The 16,921-nt window shown below is 38.8% G+C and overlaps 1 protein-coding gene across 1 annotated transcript in view; it reads right to left on the bottom strand.

The window, feature by feature from the left end:
• Positions 1–1,017: 1,017 nt before the first annotated feature.
• Positions 1,018–16,921, bottom strand: part of LOC136884347 (DDB1- and CUL4-associated factor 5) — an 80,615-nt gene continuing 64,711 nt past the window's right edge. Inside the window, exon 10 of the mRNA XM_067156460.2 lies at positions 1,018–11,671. Coding sequence (XP_067012561.1) covers positions 10,404–11,671 — 1,268 coding nt within the window. The 3' untranslated portion in view covers positions 1,018–10,403. The remainder of the gene's footprint in view (positions 11,672–16,921) is intronic.

Consider the following 16,921-nt stretch of genomic DNA (forward strand, 5'->3'; position numbering starts at 1 on the left):
AGGTCACTGGTGTGCCATGTGATAAGAAAATTCCGACCTGCCTGAAAGGCAAAGTCTACAAATCCATGATCCGACCAGTTGCACTCTGAGTGTGAATACTGACCTACAACAAAAAAGCATGAGCAAGTTCTACATGGTATGGAGATGAAAATGTTATGTTGGTCACTAGGTCTTACAAGACTGAACCATGTCAGAAATGAAAATGTCTGAAGGCAATTGGGAGTGGCACCTATTCCAGAGAAGATGCAAGAAGCACGACTGAGATGGTATGGTCATGTTGTCCGAAGCCCTGCAGTCAGTGATATGTACAGCCCTCAAATTAGATCCTGGAGGTTCTCTATCCCAAGGTCGTCCCAAGAAGCGATGGTTCAATTTCATCAGGGAAGACGTGCGTCTTGTTGGCATCACTGAAGCTTACACCCGTGACCGCAGGAAGTGGGGGATGGCAGTTTAAAAGTGGACCCTGCACCAATGCGGAACTAAATGCTAGGATAGATGACTTCATAATATGTAATTGTGCAGTATATGGAAGCCGAATGAATGAATGAATAAAAAAAAAATACTACTAGAGAACTCAGGGAAGTACTGCACTGATATGTCTCTACAATACAGTCTTTTAATTTAAAACTTCACATTCTTCTAATGGACAATTAAAAGTAAAGACTAAATTGTGGCAAATATTCTTCTGATGAACAGTTAAAAGCAGACTAAATTATGTGTGAAGTATTGCCTACTTTGGAGTAATCAGGATTTTAACCAAACCCGGCTAGTTTCAACTGGGAGTCGTAATTTTACCAGGAAAATTGGGAGAAACACGCCTAAATCAGGCCACCTGACAACCCTGGTGAAAACCTCCAAGGAGCACAAAGTTAACAAGGTCATTTCCACATAACCTGAACAGACCGTGGTCAAACAGTACCATCATATGGATTTGTGGGGAACAGCTTACAGGATGGTGAACAGTGAGATTTCTGCCCACCAGAGGTAGAGGCGGATAGACAAAATTAAACAGTCATACTTGTATTTGCAATATATCCTTGTTCAGTACATTACAATGTCTCTATTGACTAGAATTATAAAAGAATAGGAGATCATACAGGTCCATGGGGAAAAGAACATTTACAAAAGTTAGTTCTCGACAGGCCAAGACAAAGTAACACGACAATACTGAGTATCTGGATCACAAATTTTATTGTATTTACACAGGAAATTTCATGCAACTCTTCTGTGTTCTCACTTGCCAGCAGATTAACCAAATGTTCTCCACATATGTACACATATATACAGTTAAAAATATAAGCAATGTAAACACATGCTATGATTGAAATGAATATATAATAATAATCATCATCTGTTTATACTGATTTTACTACAAAACTAGGGTTGCCCCACAAACAAGAACATTCATTTCCCTGATTTCCAAGATTAAGTTTACAAAATTTCCCTGATCAGTGCACACGTAGTTGGCCGTTTTAAGATAAGACATGATTCAGTTGACACACTTTATTCAGCAGCTCTTGAAAGTGCTTGTTTTGAATCAAGCTGCCATCTCACACTAGCCTATTTCTTCTTAACTAAACACAATAAAGACAATACACTAAAAGAGTATAATACAGTAAGTGTGCCTTGGGTTATACCCTATTGCAGCAGTCCCCAACATGTGCACTGCACCAGGATATTGTCACGTGCCTACTCAGTGGTTAGAATGATAAAATAACATCTCTATACGCTTAATATTTTGTAGTATATAAATGAGTTTCTATAGGATAATGTTAACTCTGTTGTCACTTATTTTCTATTTCATATCAACGAGCACAGTAAATTAATATCAACCTGGCACTTGCAAGTTATAAACTTCATGTTTGACCCGTATTGAATTGTGATCACAATAGTAACAATTATATCTGAGGCACGCAGCGGCACGGTAGGCTACACACCATGCTACAATTGAAGGTTCACTTCATGAACGCTATCTGTGTTGAACTGCGAAAGTTGTTTTTCTCTACCAGCTGAAAGAATGGTCTGTTTACAACCCTAAGAACGTGAAGCTCACATTACAGCCATTAAGACACATTTGTGTCTGCCGTCCTCATTTCACCATTTGATGACCTTCAAAAGAAGAACCATTTAACACGTTTGAGACTTACGATCACCCAATCTCCAAGGATTGTTTTAACCTTAAGCACTAAGATGCACAACATATGCATCCAAGGACTTTCGACGTCATACAGAAAATAATTCCTATTTTAATTTGATTTTATATTTAAGTGTTTGTATAATGTCCATTTCAGTCGATCTGTGGATGTCTTTGTGTATGAATGTAAAGTTATTTTAGTATTATTGGATGTTTTTGTCAAAGTTGTCTTATGGCTGATGATGGCCAGTCAAGGCCTAAACTAATTGCACTATCACAACAAAAGTAAGGTAATCATTGCGTAATAAAGATACTGAAAAGGTGGACCATTCAGATATAATTGTTACTGTTGTTAACCAAGCACAGCAGACTGCTGTGCTAGGAATGACATGCCAAACGTTGGCAGATGAGAAGTGCCATACTAGTACACAACATGCAGCTTCTACATTATGCTACTCTGGTGCAAAAATTGAAAACTAAAACAAACTTTATTTTACAGTGGCTAAGTGAACTGTTTCCTCTTCCTTCTCGTGTATATATCTGCCCTCAATTTTCCTTGCCTTTCAGAAGTTTGATAGTTATAAAGATCAATGCAGTGACAACTGATTATGGTAAAGAGTCAAGTACGGCTTCCTGACGAGTATTTCTTTGCTTGTGAACAATTGTGACTTGAGTGATGGTGATCTTGATTATTACAACAGTTTATTGATAAGTGATGTTGCTGTGCTGGAAATGAGTGAGGAAAAAGAAAAGCAATAGCAAGGTGGGAAATGTTTAGGAAATTGCTTGAGCAACAGATGCCACTGCATTCCAGTGGGAAGATAGGTTTCCTCATGTGGTTCAGAAGGAGGCGTTTCAGTGATGTACTTAGCATAAGAAATGAGAAAATGTGTGTTGGACTGTACCACAGTTGTGTGTGCGTATGTGTTAAAACCATCACGTTTAACAGTAATAATATTATACATTTTACAAGTCTAGATCGCAGTGAGTACCAGTCTCCCCCGCAACAGCAAGCAACAGCTCCTGTGTTAAGGGTTTAATAAGAAATTCATATTAATCAAGTCTAAGTACCGAGCTCAACTCAACACGGGAAGAAAAAAGAAAAGTGTGTTGCAATATCACCAGGATACCATGAACCAATTGAAGAAAAACAGGCTTACACTTCTTATTAGGACAGGGTAACTGAATGCAAATATACCATACCACAATTTATCATAATTAAACAGTTTTTCTTGGCAAAAAAATTAGATCTGATCCCTTCCCATATGGACAATTCACCCAAAGCCACTTTTCACCTGGATACATTCGGCCAGGCCAGTTCAACCTGGATAATTAGTCCAATACTATTCATCCAAAAAACTGCATTGTCACCAAACTCAACATGATTAAATAAAAAACTCTACCTTGTCCGTAATAAGAAACAGTAGAATATTTTCGGTGGTAGATTAAGGACATTTACAGTAGTTCAAGAAATGTAGGAACTTGGAGAAATTATAGCTAGTGAGAGAAATAGACTCATTTTGGGTACATCTACATTTCACAATCCCGTAATAACCAACGAACAAGGGCATGTTGTGTGCAGAAGGAAATCAAACTGTGCAAAGCATGTTAAAATGGGAAACCCTAATGGCTCTAGCTTGGAAATCCTGAAAGCAGGCATCCATGACCACCCAACATCCCAAGAGGAAGTAGAAGCTTAGCACAAATGTGCATGACTTGAGTAACAGGTAAGAATGAACCAACTACTACACCTTTATAGACATTGCTAACTGTCTCTATGAGAATCCATGACAAAAGTCAATGAATACAAGACAGAAATTCTGTCCTGTGATCTACAAACCAAACAATCTTTTAAGCAGTTTACATTTTCAAGGATTTTTTTTTTTTTTTTTTTTTTAACTTTCAAACAATAAACCTATTAGACAAGTTTTACTCTGGTTGAACTTTATTTGGAACAATGCCTATGGGTGAATGTTCCTGGCTTTTTATAACGGATATAATGTATTTTCTGAGTAGGTAAAATGATTGTGTGTGTGTTCTGTGAAAATGAAGGCCAATGTATACAGTAATTTATAAACACCAATTAATATGCAATAGATCCAAGAGTTTTGGTCTAAAGTAAAACCTGTTACACGTTACCGGGCCACCTTGGAAAAAGCTGAACTTCCTCTCCATACTATGAAAATAACAATGTTACACACGAGAATGAGAATTTTCCCAAATGGTTCTATCTGCAACACAATCATCGGACAGCAGATCAGGGTGGCACCAATTTAGGAAAAGACGTGCAAATGCAAACTGACAGCATCTGACAATGTCATCAACACTACGAACTGCCTTAAAGTTGATGAAGACCACATGAAAGCTGCAGTGATTAGACACTGTCAATAGTAACCTGAAGCTCCTAAACATCACCCAGAAGATGCTGCCAAAAGAAGAAAGTGACCTTCACAGATCCATACAGTACACCCCATACAACTGAGATAATGCTTAGAAGAAGAAATATTCAATAGGATTCTTTCTTGTTACATTAAATCACCTTATTGTTATTGAACTTCATTCCTCTACTTACAGTAGTAACTTACTAAAAAAAAAAATTTTTAAATAGGAGTTCTACCTCAAGATCAGTGAGACTAAGATAGCAGTGGAAGTGAACAAAAATGGTCGACCAACAAATATCAAACTAGCAAACCACCAGTCTGAGGGTGGGGACAGCTTCATCCTACTTGGCAGGAGACGACTTAGCCACCAGAAAGAACACCAACAGGATAGGAAAGAAACCAACAAGGGAGGACCCTATTTTGGGGCAAATGAACAGATTACAAAGATAGTAAAATTTGCATAGCATCTTCCCACTGCCTATTTGGATAAACTTGTACCATTTCGGCAGTGTGTAATAAAACTAAAGAAAGAACACAACCATGCTCAACCATATCAGTAATGTTGGTCAAACAGCCATCTATTCTGTCACGTCATCCAATGTGATACTCAATGCAAACGGCATGAAAAATGTTCTAATCAAAACCATTTGCTTCAAAATAGAGGATCATCTTAGATTCAGGAGTCTATTTGAACTACAGAAAGGTAATTATACATTCCAGAAGAAGATGTCCACATTCACACCTAGCACCTTCCAGTTCAGCTTGATCAAACATCCAGAATTTACGGGGGCAGTAAGGTCATTGTTGGAACATTGTGAAAATGAACAACAAAGCACTCCCATTTAATGCTAAGAGAATCAAACCGAAAACAGGATAAGATAAGACTCAATACTATCTTGTAACAAAGATATATAGCACCATGTGAATACTGACCAGATGAAGTGGAGACAACTGACTGGTGTTCTGTATGATCAACGTACAGAATGTCTGTCCGAGTGAAAGATATGGTTTACAAGTCACCCGTTAGAATAGTGTTGATCTATGGTTTGGAATGATGGCCCCGTAACCTTTTCACTGCTGCGATCCGAGTATACTCAAGCTGCCTGGAACGGTGTGCCAGTACTGCGATCGAGTATACTCGAGCCGGACTTTGCGCCAGCAGTGCTGCGGTTGAATATACTTGATTTGTCAAGTAATTGTGTCATATGTTTCAGCCATCTATTAGTCACACTTTAAACTAAGTAGTTTATATTTTTTCCCCGAGTAGTTCTGAAAGAAAACTTTTTCTTTTGTCACAGTCGTAAACATAGTGTTTGAATGATGGGTGCCACATACAAAAGTAAGATGCAACCGAAGGGTCTTACACTTATAGAGGAGATCGAGTCCTATGTGGATTTCAACAGTGACGGTACTGATACTGAAGATATTAGTGAAGTGACAGTGAGTGATAATTATGTTGATAGAGGTGATGATCTGCTGCCAGAGAAAGGAAGAAATAACACTGACCTAGGCCTATCCACAGGGTCAGATGACGAGTTAACGCCGAAGGCGCATGCATTTCAAGCGCCAAACCTAGCTATGTCAAATAATAATTTGACCCCTGAATGCCCTGAAATTGATTATTTCGAGGTATTTGTTAATGAAGAGATGTCGGCGAGGGTAGCGGACGAAGCAAACAGATTTTATAAACAGATGGTTGATGCTAAGTTCATGGCAAGTTCCGCTCTACTTTGATCAATATTGTGTGTTTAATTTAACCTTTCTGCATTAATCGTTTGTATGGTTTGGTATTGTGCGTAAATATAGTAAGCACAGCCCATAATGCAAATTAAAATTTCTAAGCATCTTCCTAATGGACGAAATTTTCACCACCTGTGTGGAATTGAACCCTGGATCCCAAACAATAACTGTCTCCAACACTGTAGGAACAAACTAGCCTCAAAATATTATTCTGTAGTTAATGCTACTTTATGTTCAAATTGGTGATAATATTTGATAAGGATGTTGGCTGAAATAATCCAGCACTGGGATCGCGCCACCCTGTCTGAGAAATCAGCAGCGAAAAGATTAAGAAACACCATGTCATAGAGATGAAAACAATAAGATGGAATTGATGTCTAACAAGTACTGATAAGATTTTTTTTTTAATTGGTCTTATGAGCAGACCGTACAACACAGAGTGTCTTAGTTATCCCCACAGAAACCAGGAAACATGGTAAATCCTAGACTTTGTGAGAGTCATTAATAACTAAGACCTACAAAAAAGTACACAGACGGCACAGAAACGTAAACTCTGCATAATGTCTAAGGTACACACGGAAATATTTATGAGATTCCGGAAATTTATCCATCTGGCCTCATAAAAGCAAATATGGAGAGGTTTGGGATGAATACTGAAGCATTATTTACATAATTTGTTGTGGAACATTGTTGTGGCCTGTAAATTGGGCCCACCATGCTGGTCCCCTGTTTTGGAAGAAGTTCCCAATTCCAAAAATGAAAAGTGTGTCAGAAGAAAAATAACAGCAATTTTAACAGAAATGTGCGATGATTGTATCACACATGCTAATGTAAATTCGATTCTTACTGATGGTAACAATCAAAGTAATTGCACATTTCGGTATATAGCCTACAACTGTTGTCACGTTTATTGGGCCTAGATTCTGTGAAATTCATTGCTGCCTACTTTCTGTACAAGTTTAGAGGGTGGTACTACTGACCCTAATACTCTAATCTTTCAGCTCAGAAACTTACAAGAATTTATTATTCCAGTGTCCACCTCCACAGTGCAACAATCAGCATTAATAGCTGCTGCCTGGAAATGCTAGAAATTTAATATCAGCAGGAGAGCTTATATGTGGTTATGCAAGGTACATGCAGCTCACCTCCATTGAGGTTATGCGTGAAAATAACTGCAGACGTCTATGAAATTTAAAGGGGAAGTTTACAAGACGAGATGGTCATTAGCCCTGCACTCGTGCTGGACAAGGCAGAAGCAGCAGGATCAGCAAATGCCACCACAGAGATGCGAATGCTGCAGTGATCTTTGGGCGTTATTTTGACCGGCCATGTGTGAGGATCTTTCAATATCAGCGTGAAACTGGACGAGAGACGGAAAGGGCTCGTCAAACGGCCTGATGATCATCAAGTACAGAAAACTCTTCTCACCACAGAACCGAGGACAATCCGAGGATGCCGGGGAGAAACAGTGTGGTGAATAGCTGAAGCTGCCTTAAGGAAGGAGAACATTCCAGTACTCCAGATACAGAAGCAGAGGGGAAACTCTCTTTGGATCAGAACAGCTGACACTCTGTGATACTTGGCGTACCCACACTGCAGGCACATACACGGCCAGGAAGAAGACTAGAAAGTTCAGACAACAGAGAAAACATTAGCATTTCATATGTGTCTCATCAATCTGAGAGAATATCCTCTCTTTAAAAATTCTGACATGAAATTCACAGCAACAATATTTTAAATCAGGCATTCAAGTCTTTGGACCCCCTAATAGTAAATCTGCTGGGAAGAACACAACATAATCTAGATACTCAGTACTGAACGACGTGTTTACCAAACTTAAATTACTATAAAAGGAAAACATATATTTATATACAATATATCTATATGCAAGTGAGTTCCTTCTCAAATTGAGTTCATTAGGAGAAAGAAATGCAAGACATAATTACACTCAACAAAACTCAGTAGCCACAGCTTTCTGTATATAAACTCAAGACTGAATTAACTGATTTATGTATACATACCAACAAGTGTCATTCACTGGGCGAGATATTCTTCGAGGAAATGATCCATATTTACTTACATATGCGACTGCAAGCTGCAGTACGAGATACTGTATTTACTCACCTACAAGACCCCAATCGTTTATAACACCCCCATAAATTTTTGAAAGTCAGAACATCCCCCACCCTACATAACTTCGACCAAAACTGGCTGCGTGTACAAGTGTCCATTCCACCAGCATCACAGTGTGGTCACAGCTAACAGTGTTCCTCTTCCCTCCCCTTTCGTCAATGTGTGTATCTGCTAGGAACTACAGAGCCCGAGCGACATTCAGAAACATCCCATGCAGTTCAGAAGCCAGAAGTTACAACTGAGCGAAAATGAATAAACAAACATGCTATATGGCCTCATTCAAGCTGAGTGTTTGCAAAAGGACAATCTGCAACTATATATGATTTGGTGTTGGAGAAATCAAGAACAAAAATTATTGGGAGTGAAGAAATCATGCAAACTGTTTCGTTGGGTGCAGAAAACAAAGAACAAGAATACAGATTAAAGTGTTTTTTAGTGGGTCATAGAAACAAGAACAACCGCCGCACTGTAACACATGAAATGTTTCAGCAAGGCACATGAAATTGTGCAGTTTTGGTATCTCAGGGAAAGACTATAAAGTAAGTCAACGTTGGATTGTATATTTGGACTAAGTTTATGGAGGAGAATGTATTGGCAAGTATTAAACACAATACTTTCCTATTTCGAGCAGCTACTGGTCGTCTAAATGCTTATATCTGTGTCGAGTCTCAATTAACCTATCTGCGTCATATGACGAGCTGTGGTCGTGCGTGGTGTTTTGGCACATGAATCAAATGACAAGCAATGATTCAGTATATTACATTCCCTTTGCAATAGAATTCCTAACAATACACTATGTAGGGAACTAGAGGCATGAACCATTGGTAAATAATGCTGGCTGTATTTCTGTGTCACAGTGGAATTGTAAAATAACAGTATTTTCATCGGTATTCCGTATTCATCATGCAGTAGAACGGTTTCGTGGTAATGTTGATGAGAGATTGAAAGCGCTTGTAGAAGTCGTTTTAGGTGGCGATTATGGCAATAGTGACGTTTTGGAAAATGAATCCGAGTTTGAGGATAGTGATAGCAACAGTGAAAGTTACTGAAGTGAGCAGAAGAATGTGAGTCAAAGTGCAGCGCCAAGTTCTTCCAAACGTGCACGGCCGGTGATAATAAAGAACCGTAGTGGTTGGAAATTGGAGAAATAACACTATAATCCTGATGTATATTCATTTTGTGGATACAGTGGTGTTTCAGAAATACTTACAAAAATGTATAGTCTGCCCATCATCCAAAATTGCACGTTTTTAAAGTACATGGATCCACTATTTTTTTAATTATTTCAAATGAAACATTTGTATCACAGCGAGCAGTCACTCATGGAACGAAGAATACGTAAGTCATAACCTTCAATGGCATGAATACAAAATTTGAGTGAATTATCTGCATTAGTTTTTGTTTTATGCATGCTTTTGTGTGACAGGTACGCTCAAACTATGGGCGAGCAAATAAAATCTGATTCCACAGGCAACAATGTGGCCATTTATTGTGACTGGAATAGGTTAATAACATGCATGAGAACAGTGTTCCGACGTAGGCAAATTACCGCAGAAGCACGTCAATTGAATGTGAATTTAAAAAGCCTTTGTTTCTTATAACTTGAAATAAATTCTTGTGTCACTGGTCATTTAGATAAATAATTATTACAAGTAACAATTTTCATTATACGATTAAAGAACGATCAAGGTTTATTTCCTTGTACTGTACTTTAAATACCCACAAAACAAACTTTCTTCATAGAATCTCCTATTATACTCTCCCCCATTTTATAAGAAAATTAAGGCAAATAGAGGTTTTTACAGGTGAGTAAATACAGTTTTATAAAATAAAATGTACACTAAATGGGGAAGAATTCATTCTCCGCACAAAATATAGGTTTCCATAAAGACACAGGTAAGTTCGGGTATGGTCTGCTTTGTGTTTGTCTGTCCTGTCTGCTGCCATGAATGACATAGGTCCACAGTACATTTTTAAAAGTTAACAAATGTGCCACAAACGACAGAGGAAGCATTTTAGTTTGAATCTGAATCACCCATGTGTTTCCGGAAATTTCTTCGTGTTCTTTCCACTCGATTCTTAAATCTCTGGAATATTGTCCAGTCATAGCCGTTTCGTCTGTTGCTATCCTCGGTGGACTGCGACTGTGAAACCCATGATCGGTTGCTGCTACCGCTGTTTTTACCACGGTTTTTGGTGTTGATTTGGAAACAAACCTTACTACTACCAGGCTGCAAGCAAGGGCTACTGGGTTGTGACCCTGAACTGTTACTAGGTTGGGAGTATGGGCTGCCGGACAATGCAATGCCACTGTCTGGCGTTTCCAGTTCCTGAGTCATATAAGGCTGTTTACTGTTGGGTGTAGTTGACAAGGAAACTTCCACTTGCTGCAGTTCGTCGTCGCAATCTATCTTGAGCGGAACAAAGGCTCCATTAGGAACTTTACCACTATCGTCGTCATTTGAGCGAGAGTCAGCGAGTTCATTAGCTAATTCACTAAGAATAGAGGTATTCTGATTGCGTTTCCATGCTGTTCTCTTAAACTTAGGCTGAGTTCCCACATCATCATCAGACTCTGAACTGTGCACAACTAACAATTTAGCTCGAGATTTTCTTTGGGTTTTTGGTTTATCACCTACTTTAGAAAAGTTATCTTCGTCCGAGTCACTAGATATGGGACATCTCCGGTTAGTCACCGCCTTGTAACGAGATGTGTTTCCGACCACTTTACTGCTACTTTCATCCTCGCTGTCCTCTGCAACATTATCCGAGTCGCTATGTTTTGGTCGCCAATAGTTCCACAACTTCCTCCTCTTCTGAACCGGTTTCCATTCTCGATCACTGCCATTTCCCTCATTCCTGTTATCATCTTCAACATTATCATCTTCCGAAGAGTCAGGAGGTGGATGCAAATATTTTAATCTTCTTTTCCTATTACTTTTGGACTCGTTTTTCCTAGAATTCTTCGACGAAGATGTGCTGGCAACACCATTCTGATACACAATGTCACTCTCATCCCTAGCCTGAACATTGTTGTTCTCAACATCAGCTCGTTCGCTCAGGGTCACCTCACGGCCGCTTTCGCTGCTGTCGCTGCTCTGAGATATAATGCGGGAGCCACGTTTGCGACGGGTAACGCAGAAGGGCTGCAACGTTTCTTCAGCAGTTTGGGATCTGGCTAATCGCATCAGCTGTGCTCGTTTGCGGGCTATTAACTGTGATATCCTGTTTTGGGCTTCCAGTGGCTGGGCTTCCGTACTGGTCTCCAGGTTCTGTTCTGATGCTGCAAAGACAGAGAGGGAGAGTTATTAAAAAGGAAATTAGTCCAGTGTGTGGCAATGAACAAAAGCTAACATGCAATGATGGGGCCTGCACTGAAGGAAAATCACTTTCAAATAAACATTCCAGGAGAAGCTACGCTAGTTACATCAAAATGTTACACCATTTTAGACATGATGTAGGATACAAATCACAGTAAAATAGGAAGGGTACAGAGAAGAAACAATCTAGTACAAACATTTTTTTAAAAGTAGTTCGTACTACTGCATGCTGCTCTGTCAGCTCTTATGCATGTGAAATCATCAAATGGGAAATCTCACCAAAAATAGCGAGATAGTGATCACAACTAGAAAGAGACCTACGATAGGGATAATGCTCGGAGGGGAACAACTTAGGAAGGTAAAGAGTTTCAAGTACCTGGGAAGTATCATAAAGAAAGTGGAAGAAATTATAACGAAATAATCGAACGTGGAAGACAAGCAGGAGCGTGAAATTTCTGAGAAGCAGGCTAGGAGTGACAACAATGGATAAGATGAGAAACGAGAAGGTTAGAGATATAGTAAAAGAAGAGCCACTACAGAACTTGATAGAGGCATCTAGACTTAACTCTTTCCGGTGTAACTGCAAGCTAAAGCGGCCGTAATTACGTTCAGGCCGCGCTGCGGGCATAGCCCGTAGTAAGGTTTGACAATTCACTAAAAATCGGGAACGAGCTATGCACGCATTCTGGTGGTTACATCGTGTTCCTTCATGTATTAGTTACGAGAGTATTTAAGAAGATGGCAGTTTCATATGTCTAAGTCAGAGAATTTACGATATTTTCGATCAACATGTATCAGTAGATGTTGTCACTCAGTGAGCTCCAAGACATGGCTTCTTGCAGCAAACATGTGCTTGACGAAAGTGATATTCTCGATATTTTATGATATATTATATGTTTATGCGCAAATGAACATATTATCGACATATGAACTCGAAATAACTTCTTACATTTCATTATGATTGGAGTTCGTTTTACGGCCTAGCGCATGTTCCCGCGTATTTCAAATTTTGCGTAAATACGTAAGATTTCTACTGTATTTTCTCTTTCTAGATGTCTTTTGTGGTAAATGGAACAATATTTTTACATTTGAATAACTTTTGACAAAATTTATCAATTAAAATAAAATTTCATAAGATCTCCCATTTTCATTATTGTAATTGTACCGGGCGGTACACCTCCACTCCGCTAATTTAAAATGTGCGCCTGTGGAAACTCCTCTGCTGGAGGAAGTCTGAACCTTATTTACCCTATTAATTTTCTAGTTTCTCAGAAGATGTCACCACCTGGAAATTTTTGAGTTTGTGAACTGTGTCATTTTCGACGTACTTTTGTTTTGCTTGAAGTAAGAAGTGTGAACTTTCTCTTCTAGAGGACACCACTGAAAAACTACAATAGTGCACCCTAGTGGGAAGAAAAATAACTGTTCTTTGGAGAAAATTTTATTTCTAAAGTTTGTTTCTTGTTAAATTTCTTTCTGTTATTGTTTAAGTTGGCTGTATACCCCTCTCTTTCCCCTTGTTTTGCATTTGACCAATCCCGAATTTCTGTTATTAATTTCTGACCAATCATTGGTATCTTCCCCCAACTTGAATATGTTTCTATACCCTAGCCAATAAAAAGTTTGTGGGAGGGTGTTTTCTTTCCCCTAACACCTAGAACCTTCCGCGAGAGGATATAAACTGCTGATTTTTGGGTCTCCGGGCCACTTCTGTTCCATCTTTCAGTGTATTAAGTACATAGCAGGAGGCGGGAAGCGCCTCTTTCTTCGGCAGCGGTCAACAATAAGGTAATGGCCGATTAATAAATTCTTTCTTTGCTAGCTCAGCAGTTTAACTCTCGGGGCGGGTGCGAAGCGTTCTACCATGTAACCTTTCCTAAAATGTAACGATCTTTTCATCTATTCTCTTTTAAGCTGCATTTTGGGATAGAGAGTGCTAACCCTCTCGAGCTCCCACTCATATTGTTTTGAGGTGAACTTATTTTTCTCAACCTATTCTTCGTTAATGTAAAACAAATTGTTCTCTTCTTAAGTCACCTCTTTAGTATGGGATTAGCCCTTGTATTAACGGCCTAGCGCCAAGTAGGTCTTAATCAAAGTGTATTAGGAGTGCAAGTTCGCCTCCTCTCAAATTGTTATGTTAGAGGTCATTTAATTAACATTCTTTTCGTTTAATAGACCTCAGTAGATTGGGTATTTTACCCCTGTGTTTATGTCCGTTGAGGACAGTTTGAAGGTGGAGTTTGGTGTGGCCTGGGAGAGGCTTAAATTTGAGAGCGAGTGGCTCTTTTTAAAATAGAGTGTTGTATGCCTCGAGGAGGCTTTTCAGTGTGATTTGGAGCGAGGGCTCCTAGGTATGAATGGGGTTTTCTGCCCCTCTGTTAAAATTGTGTTTGGGGTAAAACTGAGCTGATTGCCCAAGCACTGTGAATTCGGGGCGCGAAGCCTAACTTCTGTAAATATTGTAACTACCTTATTTGACTTGCTACTCTGTAACTGCCATGCTTGTTACTTATTTATTTTGAAAAGAAAATATAACCTTATTAAATTTTAAATTTAGTTTACATGCGCTATAATTTCGTAGCTTGAGATCCATTCACACCCGCACCTTCTTTCACCTCTACCTACCACGGAAAACTCCGTAACAGTAATTATTACTATTATTATTGAACAAAAATAGTATTTTTGTATCGTACTCATTATTGTCGTTTTGTAATTGCAATGCACATTTTTATTAGCAAAATAGGGTAAATATAACAGTATTTCAGAAAACTGTACTTGCTTAGTTAATCGTCAGAACTTTTTTCCATTCGCAAAACATGGTATAATATAAAAAAACAATTTTAAAATCTCAAGTGATAGTTGACATGCTAAAAACAGCGTTTTTCAAAACTAGATGCTCAAACAAGCATAAAGAAAAAAGAATCATGCAAATATCTCCTACAGGTACAGAGATATAATGTTTTGAATATCCTTAAAAATGCCCAGTCCAGAACATTAGTTAGGGATATTAAAGCCCAGACTGGAATGGGTTAAATGGTATGGACACATGAAGAGAATAAGAGGAAAGGATACCCAGGAAGATGCTTGAAATGGAATAACAAGAAAACAACCAAGAGGAAGACCAAGAGACAGTTGGATAAAAGAAGTGGAAGAGAGTGTATAGAGAAGAGGAGAGGACTGGGCAAGAATGAAGAGGGAGAAGTGGTGGGAAGACAAGAGGTGATGGAGAGGGTTATGTTCCAAGCAGACCTGGCCAACAGCTGGAAACTGCATATGATGATGATCATGAATAAGCTCCAGATTATAGATTATTGAAGAAACATTGTGCAACAGAAAATGAAGAGATTCTATCATGACCACGGTAATCAACAGAGTTGTCACTGAGGGTATTTTTCGATCCCTTTTCAGGCTGAAATGTTGAAAATTGTACATGCATTTTTCTACACTACTATTTATTCATCACAATATTCATGATAATCATCATTTACCACTGATCTGCATTTAGGGCAGTTACCCAGACGGCACGTTACGTATCGCTTAAGAGACCTGATAAAGACTTTTGGACTTATGCCGTGTCAAGAAAACAAGGTGAAACTCTCTAAGTTTCGCAGAGAACTTTGCTTTGCATCTTCAGAAGAAAATCCCAGCTGTTCACAAGGAAGACTTTCACAATAAAACAACTAGAGATTGCAATGCATTGCGTTTTCTCGTAAGGTGTTCACAGAATGCAACTTGATCCCCATTTCCTTCTCCGCGCAACAGACAATGTAATTTCAGTGACACCTGTCACCTCATTCGGGGTCACATACACAACCATCAGAATTAATTGATTAGTGGCAGGAAAAATAATGTGAACTGGAGTCTATTACTGCTTTATTCTTACATACTACTGACGTATCAATTCAGGAAGTATTATAATTAGACCTACAGTACTTCATGGCTCACTAGGCACAAACTGAAGATAACTAGAAATGAATTCTTATCACACAACTGTAAATTAAAAGGAAAAGCTGAACCAACCACTCACGAAACAGAGAACAGTGTGCCACATAAAGAAAAAATGCCCCGCTGCCAATATAATAACCGAATATCACCCCAATAGGGGGAGACACAATAATATCTTGTGATGACACATAAGTGGTAACTTTGAAGACGAAACTTATCTTTGGTTATCATCTAGGAATTAAATTATGCAAATTACGTCCTGGAATACGTAAACAACATTTCCACAGCTTTGACTGACTTTAACATGTTAAAATACCTTCTACACTGTCAACTTTTTTGCTGAATTACCGCATTTCTCAGAATCCAAGACGACTGACTTTTCTTGGAATCTCATATGAAAAATCAACGGTCGTCTTGCATTCGCGACCTAACATATGAACACCACTGGCAGCTGCCGCGGTAACCACGCTGCTGCTTTTCACCCCTCCGCACGCGCACACAAAACTCACTGACTATCAACGTCCGCCTCTTTATTATACATAGCTAGCCACAGCAACCGTCTGTACAATGCCTCTGTGTAACGTCACAGGATCTCGGGAAATAGTGAAAAGAGAATGACTTTCTATTAGCCTCTACAAAAAAGTTTTTCAAATAGACAGAATGGCAACCACTGATCTCTATACATGGATCGCTGATGGCAGCTCTCTGCTGCAGGAGAAAGTACGCCAAGTTGAGCGTGCGGTCCACCATGCTGGTGTACCCATCCTAGGGCTCTCCTTATGGGGAAGCAGTGAGAATAAAATCAATTTTAAATCACAATTAATGGCGTATCGGAATAATTAAAAATATAGGGACATGTTCACTCAAAGCATAAGGACATTGGGAACACCGACACGTCATTCCGAGGTCAGTAAATCTCCGGGATAGCAATAAAACAGTGTATAATAACGGCCGACAAATATTAACTTAGGTGCTAAATACATGCAATTGGTGATCGGTAATACAATGCGGGTGAAAAACAGTTTTTGGAAACATTGCTGTAAATTTTATACATGTATGCCACGAAAATATGAACTGAATTTTTCGTACTTTGAGCCAAAAACTCGTTTTTTTTTATTCATACAAAAATAGCTCTATTCTTCCTCTATCAGAAAAATGTTTTTATTTTAGTAATTCCGGCTTGTTTAAAGCTTGTAAAGCTTGAAAGCCATAGTTTACTGTGTGTTTTTTTGCTGGATATTCAAGTATTTTGCGGCGAATTTTCC

Source organism: Anabrus simplex, chromosome 12, assembly GCF_040414725.1.
Source record: "Anabrus simplex isolate iqAnaSimp1 chromosome 12, ASM4041472v1, whole genome shotgun sequence".
NCBI classification, from domain to species: domain Eukaryota; kingdom Metazoa; phylum Arthropoda; class Insecta; order Orthoptera; family Tettigoniidae; genus Anabrus; species Anabrus simplex.